The sequence below is a fragment of the Lonchura striata genome, chromosome 35 (assembly GCF_050655825.1).
Source record: "Lonchura striata isolate lonStrDom1 chromosome 35, ASM5065582v1, whole genome shotgun sequence".
Classification (NCBI taxonomy): Eukaryota; Metazoa; Chordata; class Aves; order Passeriformes; family Estrildidae; genus Lonchura; species Lonchura striata.
Genome location: NC_140737.1, coordinates 8,416,176 through 8,433,203, shown reverse-complemented (window position 1 = coordinate 8,433,203; position 17,028 = coordinate 8,416,176). Strand labels below are relative to the sequence as shown.

General features: G+C 51.3%; 2 protein-coding genes across 2 annotated transcripts in view; both read right to left on the bottom strand.

Annotated features, from left to right (window-relative positions):
• Positions 1 to 17,028, bottom strand: part of LOC144246964 (uncharacterized) — a 712,254-nt gene that overhangs the window by 548,917 nt on the left and 146,309 nt on the right. The gene's annotated exons all lie outside the window — the stretch shown is intronic.
• LOC144247636 (olfactory receptor 14J1-like) lies at positions 5,528 to 6,504 on the bottom strand. The gene has a single exon (XM_077788954.2). It carries the CDS (start codon positions 6,502 to 6,504, stop codon positions 5,572 to 5,574), a length of 933 nt encoding a protein of 310 aa, XP_077645080.2. The 3' UTR covers positions 5,528 to 5,571.

The following is a 17,028-nucleotide window of genomic DNA, read 5'->3' as shown; positions in this document are numbered from 1 at the left end:
TTCTTTCTTGAGCTCTTCAGTTCAGGAATTCAGTGACAAAAGGCTTCTAAACATTTGTTCAAAGTGCCATAACAATGAAAAACCCATGGGAATAATTCAAGTCCTCAATTCTTCAGTGGTTAATTAGACAGATTTCAGAAATGTATACAAAGGGAATATACTATATTGAAAACAGGGCAGAGAGAATTGTTATTTTCCTGTTAATAGACTGATATCACCAATGTCCAATTTATATTTAGCCCCAGCACCTTTTAACGCTGTCTGAACATATATGAAACTCAAGACCCTTCATGACTGACAATCAATAACAGTTTGTCTCCACCCCTCCCCACCAATTCCCCCATCCACCTCCTGGCACTCAGAGCAGCTGAGGAATGGCGTCACATCCAGGGGTGTCCCCAGGGCTCAGGACTGGGGCCAGGTCAGTGAAATCTCTTTATTGCTGATCTGGACGAGGCCATCGAGGGCACCCTCAGGCAGTTCCAGGTGAGCCCAGGCTGGGTGGGAGTGTGGCTGTGCTGGAGGGCAGGAAGCTCTGCAGAGGGATCTGGACAGGCTGGAGCTGTGGGCCCAGGACAATGGGATGAGGTTCACCAAGGCCAAGGGCCAGGTCCTGCCCTGGGCTCACAACCACCCCAAATCCCTGGCCGTGCCCTGCCCCTGATCCCCACAGCCTGTTTCCTTCATCCCTGCATTACCAGGGACTTTCTGGGACAAGGGAGCTCTGCTCTGGTGATGGAGGGAGGGCCCAGTGCCACCACTGGAGTGGGAACCACAACTCATCAGGTTTGTGTCCTTTGGGGGTCAGGAACTCGTGAGACTCAGAGGCACAGAAAGTTTCTCTTCATGGCCAACAGACCATGGTTGAACTATGTGCATGATCCCAGCAGTGTCTGATGAGTCCACCATCCACAAGTGATTTTCATGCTAGAATGAATTTCTGACAAATGTGGTTCTGTGATAGATATAAACACAGTTAGGTTCTTGTATCAGGATGCTCATGCTGAAGTGGGGGCAAAACAGCTCAAATAATTCCTGATGTGCAAAGCTGTCAGTGGTGGATGGAGAAGGGAGGTCAGGCTGCTTTTGGTGCTGAGGAAATGCTGAAATCAGCCTGACTCATTTCATCTCCTCCTGGCCTGGCTGATCTCCCCTCTTTCCCCTTACACCCATTGGCTTTTGTCTCCCACCAGGCCACCGGTGAAGAGCCTGGCTCTGTGTTCTCCATCCCCTCCTCGCTGGCACTGCCAGGCTGGGATGAGGAGCCCCTCAGCCTTCCCTGCTCTGGGCTGGACAAGCCCAGCTCCCTCAGCCTCTGCTCACAGCCCAAGGGCTCCAGTCCCACCTTGGAGGCCCTTCCCTAACCCTGCTCCAGCTGCCAGACATCTTTCCTGCCCTGGGGAACCCAACCCAGGCCACAGGCACCTGGATAATCCACGTCCTTGATGTCCTGGTCACACAGCCCTGGCCCCTTGTCCCCATGTCAGGCTCTTTGGTAGATCCTGTGGAACATCCTTTGGTGGAGGCTGTGGCTCCAGGGGGACCGGGGGGATACCGGGGGACAGGGATCCTGCTGGGCATGAACAGCATTGGACTTGTTGGGAGAAACTGTGAGGGGGATCTGGGGCTGAGTGACCAACCCAGTGACCTCACAGAGCCCTCCTGGGATGTCATACAGCCCCTCTGGGATGTCACACAGCCCCTCTGGGATGTCACAGAGCCTCTCTGAGATGTCACAGACCATTCTGTAATGTCACACAGCTGGTCTCTGATGTCACAGCCAACTCTGTGATGTCACAGTCTGCTCTGCAATTTCAGAGCTCTGTCCTGTGATCTCTAAGCCTGCTCTGTGATGTCACAGAGATGGCCTATGATGTCATAACTTCTTGATGACATCACATTAACCACTCTGTGATGTCATGGACCATTCTGTCACAGATCACTCATGTGATGTCATAGCCCACTCTTTGACCTCATGTAACCAGATGATAAATTGTCTCCAGCAGGTGAGCTAACACCTGGAGCTTGTTCTCCAAAACCCCGGGCCTATGGAGACCACACAATGCCCATTGTGGGACAAGGGGAACTGGAAGTTCACCAGCCTCAGTGTCCTGCCAGCTCAGCCAAGCCCATAGGAACATTTGGGTTCACGACCACCAGGGACCACCAGAGAGACCCCCAGGACAGAAGAACACATGGGTAAAGGGGAGGGGAAATATGTTAATGGTTTTGGGGAAATGATTATCAGATGTGTGTTTAGTCCAGAACAATCAATGAATATGTGTGCAAAATACAGAATATGAACAGAAACTTTCCTGTACTCAGCATGCTCAGCTTTGGGAGGAGCTATCCCCCGTGCATCCCCCTGAATAAAGAATGCTGCTTCTTAATGCTGCACTGGTGTTAAGGAGTTTTCTGTTTTAGCGAATTTTTGGTAACACTCCACTCCCAAGGAAAGCTCTGTCTGCTGCTGCTCACAAAGAGAGAAGGGCTGGTGGCAGATGTGGGGGTTGGAGGCTGCCTGGGGAACAGTGACCATAAAATAATCAAGTTTTCAATGATCTGTGAAAGAAGGAGGGGCAGCAACAAAACTTCCACACTGGAATGAGGAAGGGCAGACTTTGGCCGACTTAGGATGCAGATTTGGGGAGTACCAAATCAGGTACTGATTTTTTTAATGGGAAACAGCCCTTAAAAACCAAGGGGTCCAGGGAGGATGGACACAGTTCAAGACAGTAATCTTAAGGGGGAAGGAGCAGCCTGTCCTAGTGTGGCAAAAGATGAGGTGGTGAGGAAAATGACTGTCCTGGTTGCCCATGGAGCTTTTGTGGGAACTCAAGGGAAGGAAGAAGGTGCATTAACTTATGACAGAAGATCAGGCAGCTTAGGAATTGTTTAAGAATGTTGTTAGGTCATGGAGGAAAATAAAGGAAAGAGGTAAAATCTCAATAAGAGATTAACCTGGCCACTTCTGTGAAAAATAATAAAAAGTGTGTCTATGAATAAATTCATAAGAAAACGTGGAATAAGGAGAACCTCTACCCTTTTTTGGATGCATTGGAAAATAGAGTAACTAAAGATAAGGAAAAGGTTGAGCTACTTAAGACCTTGTTTGTCTCAGTTTTCAATATTTGGACAGGTTGTCCTCAGGACAAGAGTTCTCCTGAGCTGGTAGATGGGCACAGGGAGCAGAACAGGCCCCTGTAATCCAGGAGGAAGCAGCTGCTGACCTGCTGAGCCACTCAGATGCTCACAGGTGGATGGGATCAGATGGGATCCATCCTAGGGGGATGAGGGAGCTGGTGGATGAGCTCCCCAAGCTGCTCCCCACCATTTACCATCAGTCCTGGCTCACCAGGGAGGTCCCAGAGCACTGGAGGTGCCAGTGTGAGCTCATCCCCAAGAAGGGCTGGAAGGAGGATCTGGAGAGCTCCAGACCTGTCAGCCTGACCTCGGTGCCCGGCAAGGTTATGGAACAGATCACCTTGAGAGCCACCACAGGGCACCCACAGGATGGCCGAGGGGTCAGAGCCAGCCAGCGTGGATTTAAGAGGGGCAGGTCCTGCCTGAGCAACCTGATCTCCTTTTATAACCAGGTGACCCACCTGTGGATGTGGGAAAGGCTGTGGATGTGTCCATCTGAACTTCAGCAAAGCCTTGGACACTGTCTCTGACAGCATTCCCTGGAAAAGCTGCAGCCCACGGCTTGGGCAGGTTCCCTCCTGGCTGGGAGATGGAAGAGCTGGCTGGAGGCTGGGCCCAGAGAGGGGTGGGGACGGTGCTGCACCCAGCTGGTGTCCAGTCCCTGGTGCTGTCCCCAGGGATCTGTGTTGGGCCCAGTCCTGTTTAACATCTTCACCGATGATCTGGGGGAGGGGATCGAGCCCACCATCCCCAGATTTGCAGGTGACACCAAGCTGGGTGTGAGTGTGGATCTGCTGGAGGGCAGGACAAGAAGACACAGCCTCCAGCTGCACCAGAGGAGGTTTAGGCTGGACAAGAGGAAGAAGTTCTTCACAGAAAGGGTGAGTGGGCATTGGAATGGCAAGCCAGGGGGCAGGTGGCAGAGTCACTGTCCCTCTCCAGTGGCACTCAGTGGCATGGTCTGGGTGACAAGGCGGTATTAGGGCATTGGTTGGACTTGGTGATCCCAAAGGTCTTTTCCAGCCTATTTGATTCTGTCATTCTGTGATGATTGGGACACTCTGGGGCCATTGTGACCCTGCAGGGCCTCGTGGAACTAAGAGGACCATGGTGACACTGTGCAGCCCCATAGAACCAGGGCTCCATTGTGGTGCTCTGGGGCCCAATGGAACCAGGGAGTCCCCGTGACACTGGGTCCTGGTGGAACCACAGAGGCCATGGTGACACTGCGGGGCCTCGTGTGACCGAGGGGTTTCACCACTGTGACACTGCCAAACCAAGGAGAGCATTGGGAGAGTCCAGGGCCCAGTGGAACCAAGGGGCACTTCTGACACTGCAGGGCCTCATGGAACCAAGGGGACATTGTGACACTGCAGGACCTTGTGTAACCAAGGGGCCACTGTGACACTCTGGGGCCTCAAGGAATCTGGAAGGCTGTTGTGACACTGTTTGGCCTCGTGGAAACAAGGAGTCCATTGTGACACTGAGGGGACTTGTGGAAGCACAGAGAGCATTGTGACAGTGTGGGACCTCGTGTGACCATGGGACCTTTGTGACACCCTGGGGCCCCATGGGACCAAGGGGCCACTGTGAAACTGCGGCACCAACGAGAACATTGTGACACTGTGAACCCCATGGAACCGAGGAGTCCATTGTCACATTTTGGGGCCCATGGAACCAAGGAGACCAGTGTGAGAGTGCAGGGCCTGGTGTAACCAAAGGGACATTGTGACACGGAGGGGCCCCTTGAAACCAAGGAGATCTTTGCAGATGACACCAAGCTGGGTGTGAGTGTTGATCTGCTGGAGGGTAGGAGGGCTTTGCAGAGGGACCTGGACAGGCTGGAATCAGGGCCCAAATCCAACAAGGTGAGGTTTCACAAGTCCAAGTGCCGGGTCCTGCACTTTGGCCACAACAACCCCTGCAGCGCTACAGGCTGGAGACAGAGGGGCTGGACAGCAGCCAGGCAGAAAGGGACCTGCAGGGACTGATGGACAGCAGGCTGGACACGAGCCAGCAGAGTGCCCAGGTGGCCAAGAAGGCCAATGGCTCCTGGCCTGGATCAGGAATGGTGTGGCCAGCAGTAGCAGAGCTGCTGTGCCAGCACTGATCTGCCCCAGCTCTGCACACAGACATTGCTGCTGCAGCTCCAGAGAAGGCAACAAAAGGACATCTCTGCAGAAAACTGTGCTGAGAGATCCTTTAGTTTCTTTAAAGCCGTCGAGAGCACAGACCACCCATTGACACAATCTGTGGTCAATGGGAAGGTGGAGGTAAACAAAATGAGAAATGGCACAAACAATGATACTTTCTTTTGGACAATCTGAAAAAACTAAAACAAAGAATAAGAACCTCTGAAATGAAACCAACAAGATTTATCAAAGATGACATTTATATACAAATGTTTTACAGAAATTGGCCGTCAGTTTAATGTTCCTGAAAGCATCCAGTCATCAGTGTCCACACTGCAGCCTTGAGCTCCTGGTTCCTCAGGCTGTAGATGAGGGGGTTCAGGGCTGGAGACACCACCGAGTACAGAACTGACAAGGAAAGATCCAGGGATGGGGAGGAGATGGAGGGAGGCTTTAGGTGAGCAAACATAATAGTGCTGACAAACAGAGAGACTATGGCCAGGTGAGGGAGGCAGGTGGAAAAGGCTTTGTGCCGTCCCTGCTCAGAGGGGATCCTCAGCACAGCCCTGAAGATCTGCACATAGGAGAAAACAATGAACACAAAACAACACAATGATAAACTACCAGTAGCCACAAGACGCCCCAGTTCCCTGAGATAAGATCTGGAGCAGGAGAGCTTGAGGATCTGGGGGATTTCACAGAAGAACTGGCCCAGGGCATTGCCATGGCACAAGGGCAGGGAAAATGTATTGGCTGTGTGCAGCAGAGCATTGAGAAAGCCACTGGCCCAGGCAGCTGCTGCCATGTGGGCACAAGCTCTGCTGCCCAGGAGTGTCCCGTAGTGCAGGGGTTTGCAGATGGACAGGTAGCGGTCGTAGCACATGATGGTCAGCAGGAAATGTTCTGTTGCAGCACAGAAAAGGAAAAAAAAAAACTGAGCAGCACATCCTGTGTAGGAGATGGTGCTGGTGTCCCAGAGGGAATTGTGCATGGCTTTGGGGACAGTGGTGCAGATGGAGCCCAGGTCGCTGAGGGCCAGGTTGAGCAGGAAGAAGAACATGGGTGTGTGCAGGTGGTGGCCGCAGGCTACGGCGCTGATGATGAGGCCGTTGCCCAGGAGGGCAGCCAGGGAGATGCCCAGGAAGAGGCAGAAGTGCAGGAGCTGCAGCTGCCGCGTGTCTGCCAGTGCCAGCAGGAGGAAGTGGCTGATGGAGCTGCTGTTGGACATTTGCTGTGGCTTCACATGAGAATCTGTAAGAAAAATTATTATGGAATAGCTGGGTGTGCAGAGAACTTTAAATATCCCAGCACAGCTTGCTGGCATTTTCCCCCCACTGCCTGCCCAGGGCTCTGCTGCCTGGATCTGTCCCTGCCAGCAGCTGCTTCCCTGTGCCCAGGGCTGAGCCCTGCCAGAGCTGCCAGAGCCCAGCCCAGCCCTGGGGGCTCAGCTCTGCCCTGCAGACCCCTCCCAGCTCAGGCACTTCCCAGGGGCAGCTCTGGCTCTGCAAGCTCTGATGGTAACATCAGAGCAATCCTGAGCAGGCTGGAAAAAGCACAAAGATGCTACATCTAAGGGGCCCTGTGTTGAATTCTGTTACTGCCTGGTTTATTTAGATGTAAAAAAAAACTTTTCTTTTTCTCAATATGAACTGAGAGATGCATATCTATGGGGAATTCCCCATCCAGGCAACAAAGATTAGTACATAACAACGCAGAAATTTCCCATTTATAAAGTTCTTGTCTTGCTATGCTCCCTGTATAACTTATTTGGAAAAGTTGTGGAGTTAAATGCCATGCTGGGAACAGTCCTGAACAATGCAGCATCCTCACCACACAAGGAGAACATTCCAAGATTTACCAGCTGTCTCCTTCCCCCCAGATCTTATCCCCCAGCGCTGGGAGCAGCTCCAGGACCAGCTGAGAGCTGTCCCTGGCAGGCAGCAGAGTCCCTGGCCCAGCACAGCGCCCTGGGCTGCAGGACCCTGCTCTGCAGGACAGCCCTGGGCACCCCTGGCTGCTCTGCACAGGAGATGAGCAGAGAATGCACTCACAGGGGCTGTGGGCATTGGCATGTTCCAGCTTTAGGAGATCTCTCCAGGAGCTGCAGCTGCATTGTCCTGCAGCCAGAGGTTCCCATGCCAAGGGCTGGCAGTGATTCTGCCCCAGGCACTTCTCAGCCCCTTCCCAGCCCTGACTGATTGAAGCTCTCTGTGCCTCTGTGCTGTGCCCGGGCTGGCTGCAGGCAGTGCCCCAGCCCTGCTGGGCTGGGAGAAGAGCTGCTCAGCAAGAGAAATGTGCTTTTGAAGCTCTCCTTGGTTACCAGGATCACCCTCTGTACCAGGAGCCCGGCCCAGCTCAGCAGCACAGACACAGCACAAGGACTTTAATGACCCTCTGGGGCTTTGTGCTCAGGCCCTGAACATCAGGCCCTGAGAGGGAGCTGCAGAAACCTCTCCAGAACTCCAAGTCAGAATCCAACTCCAAAGTTTCTCTGACTTTTAATGGGTCCCACTGAGAGACACAACTGAGAAAGTGTCCCCAGGCCCCAGGCAGAGCAGAGAACTGGAGGCACTGATGCCAGGTGGGGACAAAGAGAAGCCAAGTCTTGGTGCCCTGGGGCACAGCAGGGTCTGTGCCACCAAGGGCTGTGAGGAGACACCTTGTCCTGAGGCCCTGGGGCCTCCTGGCACAGCCCCAGCCAGGCTGGGCACTGTCAGCCCCTGCTCCTGCCCTCAGCATCCCCCCCATGCCCACATCCCAGTGGCCTCAAGGATCTGCTGGAAGGAGTCCCTGGGGAGCCTTGGTCAGGAATGGCCCTGGGGGCTCCTTCATGCTCCCAGGGACTGCAGGTTTTTCAAAGGACTTTGGTTTTGGCTTTTGCCTTGGAGTCTCTGAGAGGTTTCTGCAATCATGGCCTCCAATATTCTGCTGTAATTAATCCCTGGAGAGGCTTTGTCAGTAACAACACTCAGTGGGGCCTATTAATGCTTCATGGTACTTCAGTTCTTTTAAGGTACTTGGTGTTTCCCTTTTTCTACAGACTCTATGAGAGGTTTGTGCAATCATGGCCCCAATTATCTGCTTTAATGAGTCCCTTTAGAACTTTATACTGACACTCAGTGGAGCTCATGAATACTTTTAGATTCTTAACTTTTGTAAGGTACTTTGGATTTTCCTTTCCACATTGAGAGTTCTTTGCGCCATTTTCAGTCTCTGAGAGGTTTTTGTGCCATCCTGGCCTCCAGTTCTCTCCTCCAAGGACTCCATGAAGAGCCTGTGGTATAGATGGACCTTTGCAGTTCCCATTAATGCTTTAGACTCCAACCACTTTGGGGTTTTTCTCTGACTTTGACTTCGGGAAAGGTTTGTGCAATCTCCTCTCAGGCCCTGAGGTTCCAGGGCTCAGCTCCAAATGCACCCCGGGGCTCATTAGGGTCAAGCAATTCCTTACAAACCATGGCTCTGCCTTGTTTTCTCTCTGCTCTGGTGCAGTTCATCAGGAAGTTTCTGTAGTGATTTTGGTTCACCGTTTTGAGATGTCTCGGCCAATGCATCAATTAGTGTGGTGGGCTCAGTGCTGGCTAATTACCAGTGCACTCACTAGAATATACTTACTCATTTCCTGCTGTGAGATAGGATTAGAAGAAAGGGAAAGTGGTTTCAAAATTTTAAAAGGGTATAAATAAAATTGTATTAACAATAACTAAAGAAAGAGTAATAAGAATCAGAACAAAACTTTCAGAACACTTCCTCTCTCCATAAAAACTGACAATGTAAAGAGACAAAACCTAAAATTTTCAGTCAGTTTACCACCTCTAAAATAGTCTTTTTTCACTTCACTTAGGGAGAGAAGTTCCTCTTGTTAATGTTATGGAGACTTATCCACAAGAAAACAGTTATCTCATGAGTTTTCATTTTCACAAATAGCAGTGGCCTGGAGAAATCTGCAATCGTGAACTCCCTCCCATCTTTTCCCACTTTTTCCCACAGCTGTGTTTATGGGCCAGGCCAAGTTATGGGGTATTAGTTTCAAAATGAGCTGTTTAAGAGCAAAGGTTCTCTTCATATGTTTCTGAAATCATCTTCATCTCTGGGAACAGAGGTCTTCTTCTCTCCCTGAGGGCACAGGGTCTCATCACTGTTCTCCCTTTCTCTGTTCAAACCTCTCATTGGATCACAGCTACTTCAACATTTGCTTACTTAGCATGGAGGCCTTTGCTGAAACAAGTCATCTCCCCATAATTTCAATGCATTATAGTGAAAAAGATAGTCTGATGCATCAGTGACATCCTTCTCCATAGCTTTACAAGAGGATTCCAGCCCCAAGATCAAGGCATCTCCTCATCCCTCCCATCTGGGACTCAACTTCCTCTTCCCTGCCCTCGGTGTGTCCATGCTGCTCCTCTGTGTGCCTGCCCTGTGTCCTTTTCTCTCACGGGAGGGAGGATGGCAGCACTGGCAGAGTCAATATCTCCCGGGGCTGCAGATGGTTCCGTGAGCCCGGCCGGGCTCGGTGCTTGCGGCCGGAGCTGTTTTGCCATGGAGGTTTCTGCAGCGGCTGCGCTGGGGCTGTGTCAGGCTGGGCCGCGCTGGGGCAGGGCCAGGATCTCAGCAGCCAGGCCAGAGCCCAGCAGCAGCACGGCCGGGGCCGATGGCTTCTCCTGCCCTGCCCGCCGGCTGCGGGCGAAGCCCAAGGGCGGCAGAGCCTTGGCCGAGCCGGCCCGGCCCGGGGCTGCTCCTGGGGCCCGGCGGATCCTGGCCGGGCCCGGGCTGGCGGCGGGGCAGGGCTCGGCAGGGCCAGATGTCAGCACCCGCAGCCACGGCCCGGCCTCGGCCCCGCGGCCTCCCCTGCCCTGCCCGGCAGCCGATGGCGCCTGGCGGCTCCCTGGGAAGGGGCCCGGCCCCACGGCAGGAGCCGCCCGGCCCCACGGCCGAGACGGGGCTGGGCCGGCCTCAGCACCTCTGTGGGGCCAGAAGGGAGAGAGACCCAGTCAGGCTTTCTCATCTGTAACTTGTCCATATGTAGTGGTCATGTGCCCAAGCCCCCAAAACCTCTCATTGGGAGATCCCTGGGCCCTCTCCAAGGTGTTTTCTAATAAAAATATTAAGCTCATGATCTGTGAAAATTACCAGAGGACAGGGCTAACCCATCCTGTCTGTCCTGGCTACTTTTGTCTGGGAGCAATCCTTGGATATACGGACTTTAGGAGGCCACATTCTAATTTTGGCCATGGACCATGGACAAGAAGACCATTTCTTTTCCACAGGAATGAAGGAACACAGCCCCATTTTTTCAGAGGCAGATGAAAGGTGACCACCACAGTTCAAGGACAGCCAGAGCTGGCTGTTTTTTCCTAAAACATAACCTTGCATACAGGAAATTGTTTAGGGATAATACCAGTTTTGGTAATGGGCATCTGAACACAGACAGTTCTTTTCTATAGCAAGGAAAGCACATAGCCCCTTTGCTCCAGGAGCTGATGAGAAGCAGCCCTTGGCATTCCAACATCAGCCAGACCTGTCAGGTGGCCCCTGGGAGGCCAAGCCAGCCAGACTTGGTCCATGTTCCCTCGCTTCAATGGGGTCCCTTGCTTCCAGGAGGCCCTGAGGTGTCACAATGCCCCCTTGGTGACACAGGGCCCTGAAGGGTTGGAATGGTCTCCATGGTTCCATCAGGCCCCACAGAGTCATAATGGTCTCTGGGTCCATGAAGCCCCACGGTGTCACCATGGCCCCTTGGTTCCATGGGCTCCAGTGGTGCCACAATGATCCCCTTGGTTCCATGAGGTGCCCACAGTGTCACAGTGATCTCCATGGGAAGGAAAGAACCGAGCCCCAGTGTGGCAGGGGCAGCCACCAGAGGCCAAGGGCAGCCAGGCTTGATGGTAGTGGCAGATTTTGTCTGGGAGCAACCCTTGGATATAGGGAATTTTAGAGGTGGAATCCCAATTTCAGACATGGACACCCGAAGTAGAAGGACGGTTCTTTTCCATAGGAAGAAAAGCACAGAACACCGGTGTTTCAGGGATAGATGAAAGGCTTCCACCAGCGGCCTAAGGCAGCCAGACTTCTCTGTCCTGGTAGCTTTTGTCTGAAAGCAACCCTTGGATATAGCGAATTTGGGAAGTGGAACCCCAATTTTGGCCATTTCTGTGTAGATAAGGACAGTTCTTTTCCATAGGAAGGAAAGAATAGAGCCCCAGTGTTTCAAAGACAGAAGTGAAGAGAGGTGGCTCTTGAGAGGCCAAGCCAGCCAGACCTGTTTGTTCTGGCAGCTTTTGTCATGGACAGATCCTTGGATATATGGAATTTGGGAGAAGGAATCTTAATTTTGACCATGAACACCTTGAGAAGAAGGACAGGTCTTTTTCATTGGAAGGAAAGCACTGACCCCAGTGTTTTGAAAGCAGGTGAGAGGCATCCCCAAGAGGCCAAGGGCAGCCAGATCTGTCTGTCCTGGCAGATTTCACTGGGAGCAATTGTTGGATGTACAGAGTTTTGGAGGTGGAATCACAGTTTTGGCCATGGAAGCCTGCTCAGGATGGATTTTTTTTTTCCTATAGGAAAGAAAAGCTCAAAATCCAAGTGTTCTGGAAGAAGATGAGATGTGGCCAGCCTTAGGCCAAGCCAGCCAGACCTATCTCTCCTGACAACTTTCATCTAGGGGCTATCCTTGGACATAGGGCATTTTGGAGGTGGAATCTCAGTTTTGGCCGTGGGCACCTGGACAGGAAGAAGAATTCTTTTCATTAGTAATGAAAGCACAGAGCCCCAGATTTTCAGAGGCACATGAGTGCCAGTCCTCAGGAAGCCAAGGCCAGCCAGATTTGTGATTCCTGGCATCATTTTCCTGGGAGCTATCATTGGATATAGGGAATTCTGGAGGCAGATGCCCAATTTTGGCCATGGGTACCTGGTTGAGATGGATGTTTTTTCCCCATAATAAAGAAAAGCACATGGTCCCAGTGTTTGAAAGGCAGATGAGAGGTGGCCCCTGGGTGGCCAAGGCAGACAGATCTGTCTCTCCTGGCATATTTCATCTATAAACAATCCTTGCAATATAACGAAATTTGGCGGAGGAATTCCAGTTTTGGCTATAGGCCCCTGGAGGAGAAGAATAGTTTTCTCCCATAGGAAGGAAAGCCCAGAGCCCCAATGCCACTATGGGACATGAGTAAACATGATGGGCACCTTTGCGTTTGTGACGGTAAAAGAAATGTAATTTATTTCTGACTCCAACATTTATAGTTTTCCAAAGGTGACAGTGGATTGGAGGGTGAAAGTGCCACCTCTCCAATGACACTGGACAAAACTACCGTCCATCAAATTTCCCCTCCTCTATGAAGGAATGCAAAGCAATAAGTTATTTACAGAAAGTTGTGTGAGAAAATTTGCTACAAGAATGTAAACTCAGAAGGTTTTAGAAAATCTTAAAAAATCAGGCCAACACCCCAGTGCTTCAGGGGCAGATGAGAAACAGCCCTCGACATGCCAAGGTCAGCCAGACCTGTCAGGTGGTCCCCAGGAGGCCCAGCCAGCCAGACCTGTTCCATGTTCCCTTGGTTTCCTGGGACCCCACAGTGTCACAATGGTCTCCTTGGTTCCATGAGGCCCTGGAGTGTCACAATGTTCCCCTTGCTTCTGCAGTGTCACAATGGCCCCATGCTTCCATGAGGCCTTGCAGTGTCACAATGGCTTCATGTTCCACAAAGCCCTGATGTGTCACAATGGCCCCTCAGCTCCGTGTGCCCTCGCTGTGTCACAACGGCTCCTCTGTGACACTGCGGCTGCACAAGGTCACCATGGACCCTTGGTTCCTTGGTGTCTCTGAGTTCACAATGGTCTCCTTGATTCCATGAGGCAGCACAGTGCCACAATGGCCACTTGGTTCCATGAGGATCTGCAGGGTCACACAGGTTTGTGACATTTGTCCTTGCTGCCCCTCACATCCCCCTGCCCCACAAACAGCCCCAAGCCACTCGTGAGGGACAGGTCCTGCTGTGCCAGGCTGGGCTCAGGGCTTGGCCCTTCTGCTTCCCCCAGCCAGCCCAGGCCTTGCTCAGCATTGCAGTTCCCTGCTCTGAGCCTTGGGCTCCCTGCAATCCTGGCCTCAAGGATCTGCTCTCATGAGTCCCTGGGAGCCTTTGGCAGTCCCTGCTCTCAGTGGGGCCCAGTGATGCTCCAAGGGACTTGGAGTTTTGCTCCTGATTCCTTGAGCAGCTTCTTCAGCCTTCTCTCAGTGACTGAGGGCCCTGGACACAGCCCCAAATCTACTGTGGGAACCATCAAAATATTAAAAGCCCTCAGGGGCTCTTTGTCTTCATCCAATTGTCTTCAAGTCTCCGGGGCTTGTGCAGCTGATTGGAGCCAGTTTGGAATTCTGTTAAGGAGGAAGATTTCCAAGTGCACCTCATGATCTTTTTTTCTTTAATCAAATGAGTTGGTTTTTTATTTCCCAGTTGGGAGAAGAGTGGATAGAAACATTCCCCAGGTGATCTGGACACTTAAGGTCTCCTTAGGAGGTCTGGGCATGTAGAAGAATGAGCCCCCTGAGGGCTGACCCTGTTTGGACAAGCTGCTCCTCACCCCCAGCCTCACCATGTCTGACATTGCCCACCTGGCACTGACATCCCTGTGCCCTGCAACAGAACCTTGTCCCTGAGCTCTGCAGCTCCATGTCCCAGCCCATTGCACCGTGTCCCACCTGCACTCCTCAGGGCTCTGCCTGCACACAGGCCCAGGAGAAGTTTTCCTGTTGGGGAAAGAAAGAATGGAAAAGCCTGAGCAGGTTTCCTAAACAAGAAACCCCACTCAGGAGCCACCTGCTCCGTACAGGCTGCCTGGAATGGTGTCACCTTTCTACAAGGGACAGTGTAACCAGAAATGATCTCTGGAAGCAGAATTCTCTGAGTCTCCCAGCTGAATTCTCTGTCCCTGTCCTTTCCCTGGATCTCTGTTGCAGATGGAAGCTGCTGGTGTCATCCTCACCTTTAACCTCTCCTTGGAAGGCAAACAGGTGTTCCCAGCTGTGTTAAGCAGGATTTGTTCAATGTTTCTATAAATCTTTTGTGTTCCTCATGGAACAAAGGGGTCATTTTGGCACTGTGGGGGTGACGTGGAACCAAGGAGTCATTTGTGACCCTGGGCTACCATGGAACCAAGGACACCACAGTGACACAGCAGGGCCATATGGATCCAGTGGTCCATTGTGACAATGTGGATCCAAGGAGACCATGGAGACACCCCCAGAACCTCATGGAACAAAGGAGTCCATGGTGACCCAGCGGGGCTGCAAGAAGCCAATGGTCCACGGTGACACTGCCCATCCAAGGAGGGCATTTGGATACTGTGGAAGCTCATGGAGTGAGGTGGCCATTGTGACACTGAAGAACTTCATGACACCAAATATCCATGGGGACACAGCAGGGCATCATGGAACCCAGGAACTGCTGTTGGCAGTGCGGAAACTCCTGGAACCAGGGGCCGTGGTGGCACTGCAGCACCAACACAGCTGCTGCACCTTGTCCCCTGCCCTGCACAGCTCCTTGGGAGGCACGGCAGGAGCATGCCCCTCTGGGATCCATGGCACACACTCCCAGGGGCTGGAATTCCAGTTCCCAGCCAGGAAAAATGTTCCTGCCCTTGAAGGAAAAGCTTTTATGGAAGAGCCAAAAGCCAAGTGGAGCAAGATCTTAGAGTGACATTTCACTGCCAGCCTTCATAATTTCACCCGTAGTTGTTGCAGCTCATGGATTGGGAATGAAATCAGGGCAGGGTCTTTGGTGGGAGCTGCCCTGAGTCAAGGGAGACACTGAGAGAGAAACAGAGCAGGTAAAGAGAGGGAGGAGAGAAAGGAGGTGTTTTGGTTTGCAATGACAGGTGTCTGCTAAGGAAGGCAGGGGCCTCCCCTGAAATGGAAAAATGTAGACTCTTTCTTTCTGAATTGCTATAAATTGGAAATTAAGGGGGGCTGTTGGGTAAAAATATGGGAGCAGGAATAATAGATTTTTATTAGGGAAGAAAATTAAAAGATAAACATTTCAGTTAACCAAAACAACACTGACAAAATCAGAATACAACCTGACACCCTGTTGGACAGGGTGTTGGTCACAGTCTAATTGGAACTGTGGGTGCAGTCCTCCAGGAGTGTCAGGTGTGGTTCTGTTGGAGAAGTGATCCTGTAGGAATGGGAATCTTCTTCTGAGGAGGAAGGGGCAGCTGTTCCTCTGGGAAAATCCAGCCCAGAAAAAGCTGTGTTGGTGGGCCAGAATCTCAAGACTAGATGCAGGTAGGAATGCTTGGCTCCTCCCTCTGGGTGGAGCATCTCACAATGGGATGTTACAGTTCTTATCAGTCATGCAGTGACATTCAATGGTTCATTATCAGCAAATGTCTCCCCTGAAGGAGGATTGATTGTGGAAGAGATAAGGAAAAACTGCCCACTTAACACAGGACAACTGCCATACAGATGGCAAATAGAACACATCTTGCTTTTCAGTCTGGGACAGGAGGTCACAAACAAAATCAGCTGAGGAGGCGGCACCCTGAAAAGCAAACCAGAACTGACAGCAAATGAATGGGACAGAAATCAATAATTCTGATAGTTTTATTTATTATCAAAATAAATCACACTCGCCCAGCCCCACACAATCCTGATCCCACAACCTCAAATTTGGATCTCACTTCTCCCAGTCTCCTTCCAAATCTATCTCACCCTGGAGGCTGAGGAATCAAATTATTTTGGCATGGGACTGAGGTGGGAACCAGCCATTTTGAGGTGGGATTCACCTATTTTGGGCTAAGATTGAGGAGTTTTGAGTGGGATTGAGTCATTTTGAGGTGACAGACCAATCCACCTTGGCATTTGGAATGGAAAGGTATGGAAAATACTACCATATATCCCCCAAGAATCCACAGATCCTCCACAATATGTTCCCAAACCATAAATTCCACCTCAAATACCTTTTAAATGGTGGGATTTTTGACATGTCTGGTCAATACTCTTTTTAGCCATTTTTCAGATGTTTTTAAGTGATAAAGACAAATCAGAAGAAAATTGGGGCCAAACCAAAACCAGAGACCCCTTGAGCATCCTCTGAGTACTGGACAAAACAAACTCAGCAGAAATTAAACTTAACCCTCCATAAAATGCCTTGAGGAAGATTTGCTCTTCCCACAAGTCACTTGTGATGCGTTCTGGTTTGAAAGTAAAACCAGTGAGAGACTCCAAGTCAGAAATACAATTTATTGGGAAAAGGGGAAAAGGACAAAAATACATGCAATAATACAAAGGGAAAGGCTACTGACAAAGTCAGAATACAACCTGGCCAGCGTGCTGGCAGCAGTCCGAATTGGAAGAGCTGCAGTCGTCTTGGGATGGCAGATCTAGTTGCTGTGTCTTCTCAGAGAACCTGTGAAAAGGCTCCCCTCTGCCTAGAAATCCCCAGTTTTATCCAGGTGGGAATGCCTAGCTCCTCCCCTTGGGCAGAGCATCTCACAATGGGTCATTATGAGTCACAAGGTGTGTCCTTAATCACCTCCTCCTCCTGGACGGTGTTATCTCTGAGTCATGTGGCCAGGCATTGATGGGGCCATTAACAGCAGATAAGGAAAACTGCCCTAAGGCAATTCCTACTCAGATGGTAACAGGAAAACGTTTGGTTTTTTTTCTTCAGTCTTGGACAATATTGGATTGCTTTCTCTGTAATATTGCTTAGTTAATAATCAATGAATTATTGATACTGGATCAATT

Bases quoted from the DNA above. Each gene is read 5' to 3' on its own strand.
- LOC144247636 (XM_077788954.2), bottom strand. From the start codon at position 6,504: ATGTCCAACAGCAGCTCCATCAGCCACTTCCTCCTGCTGGCACTGGCA.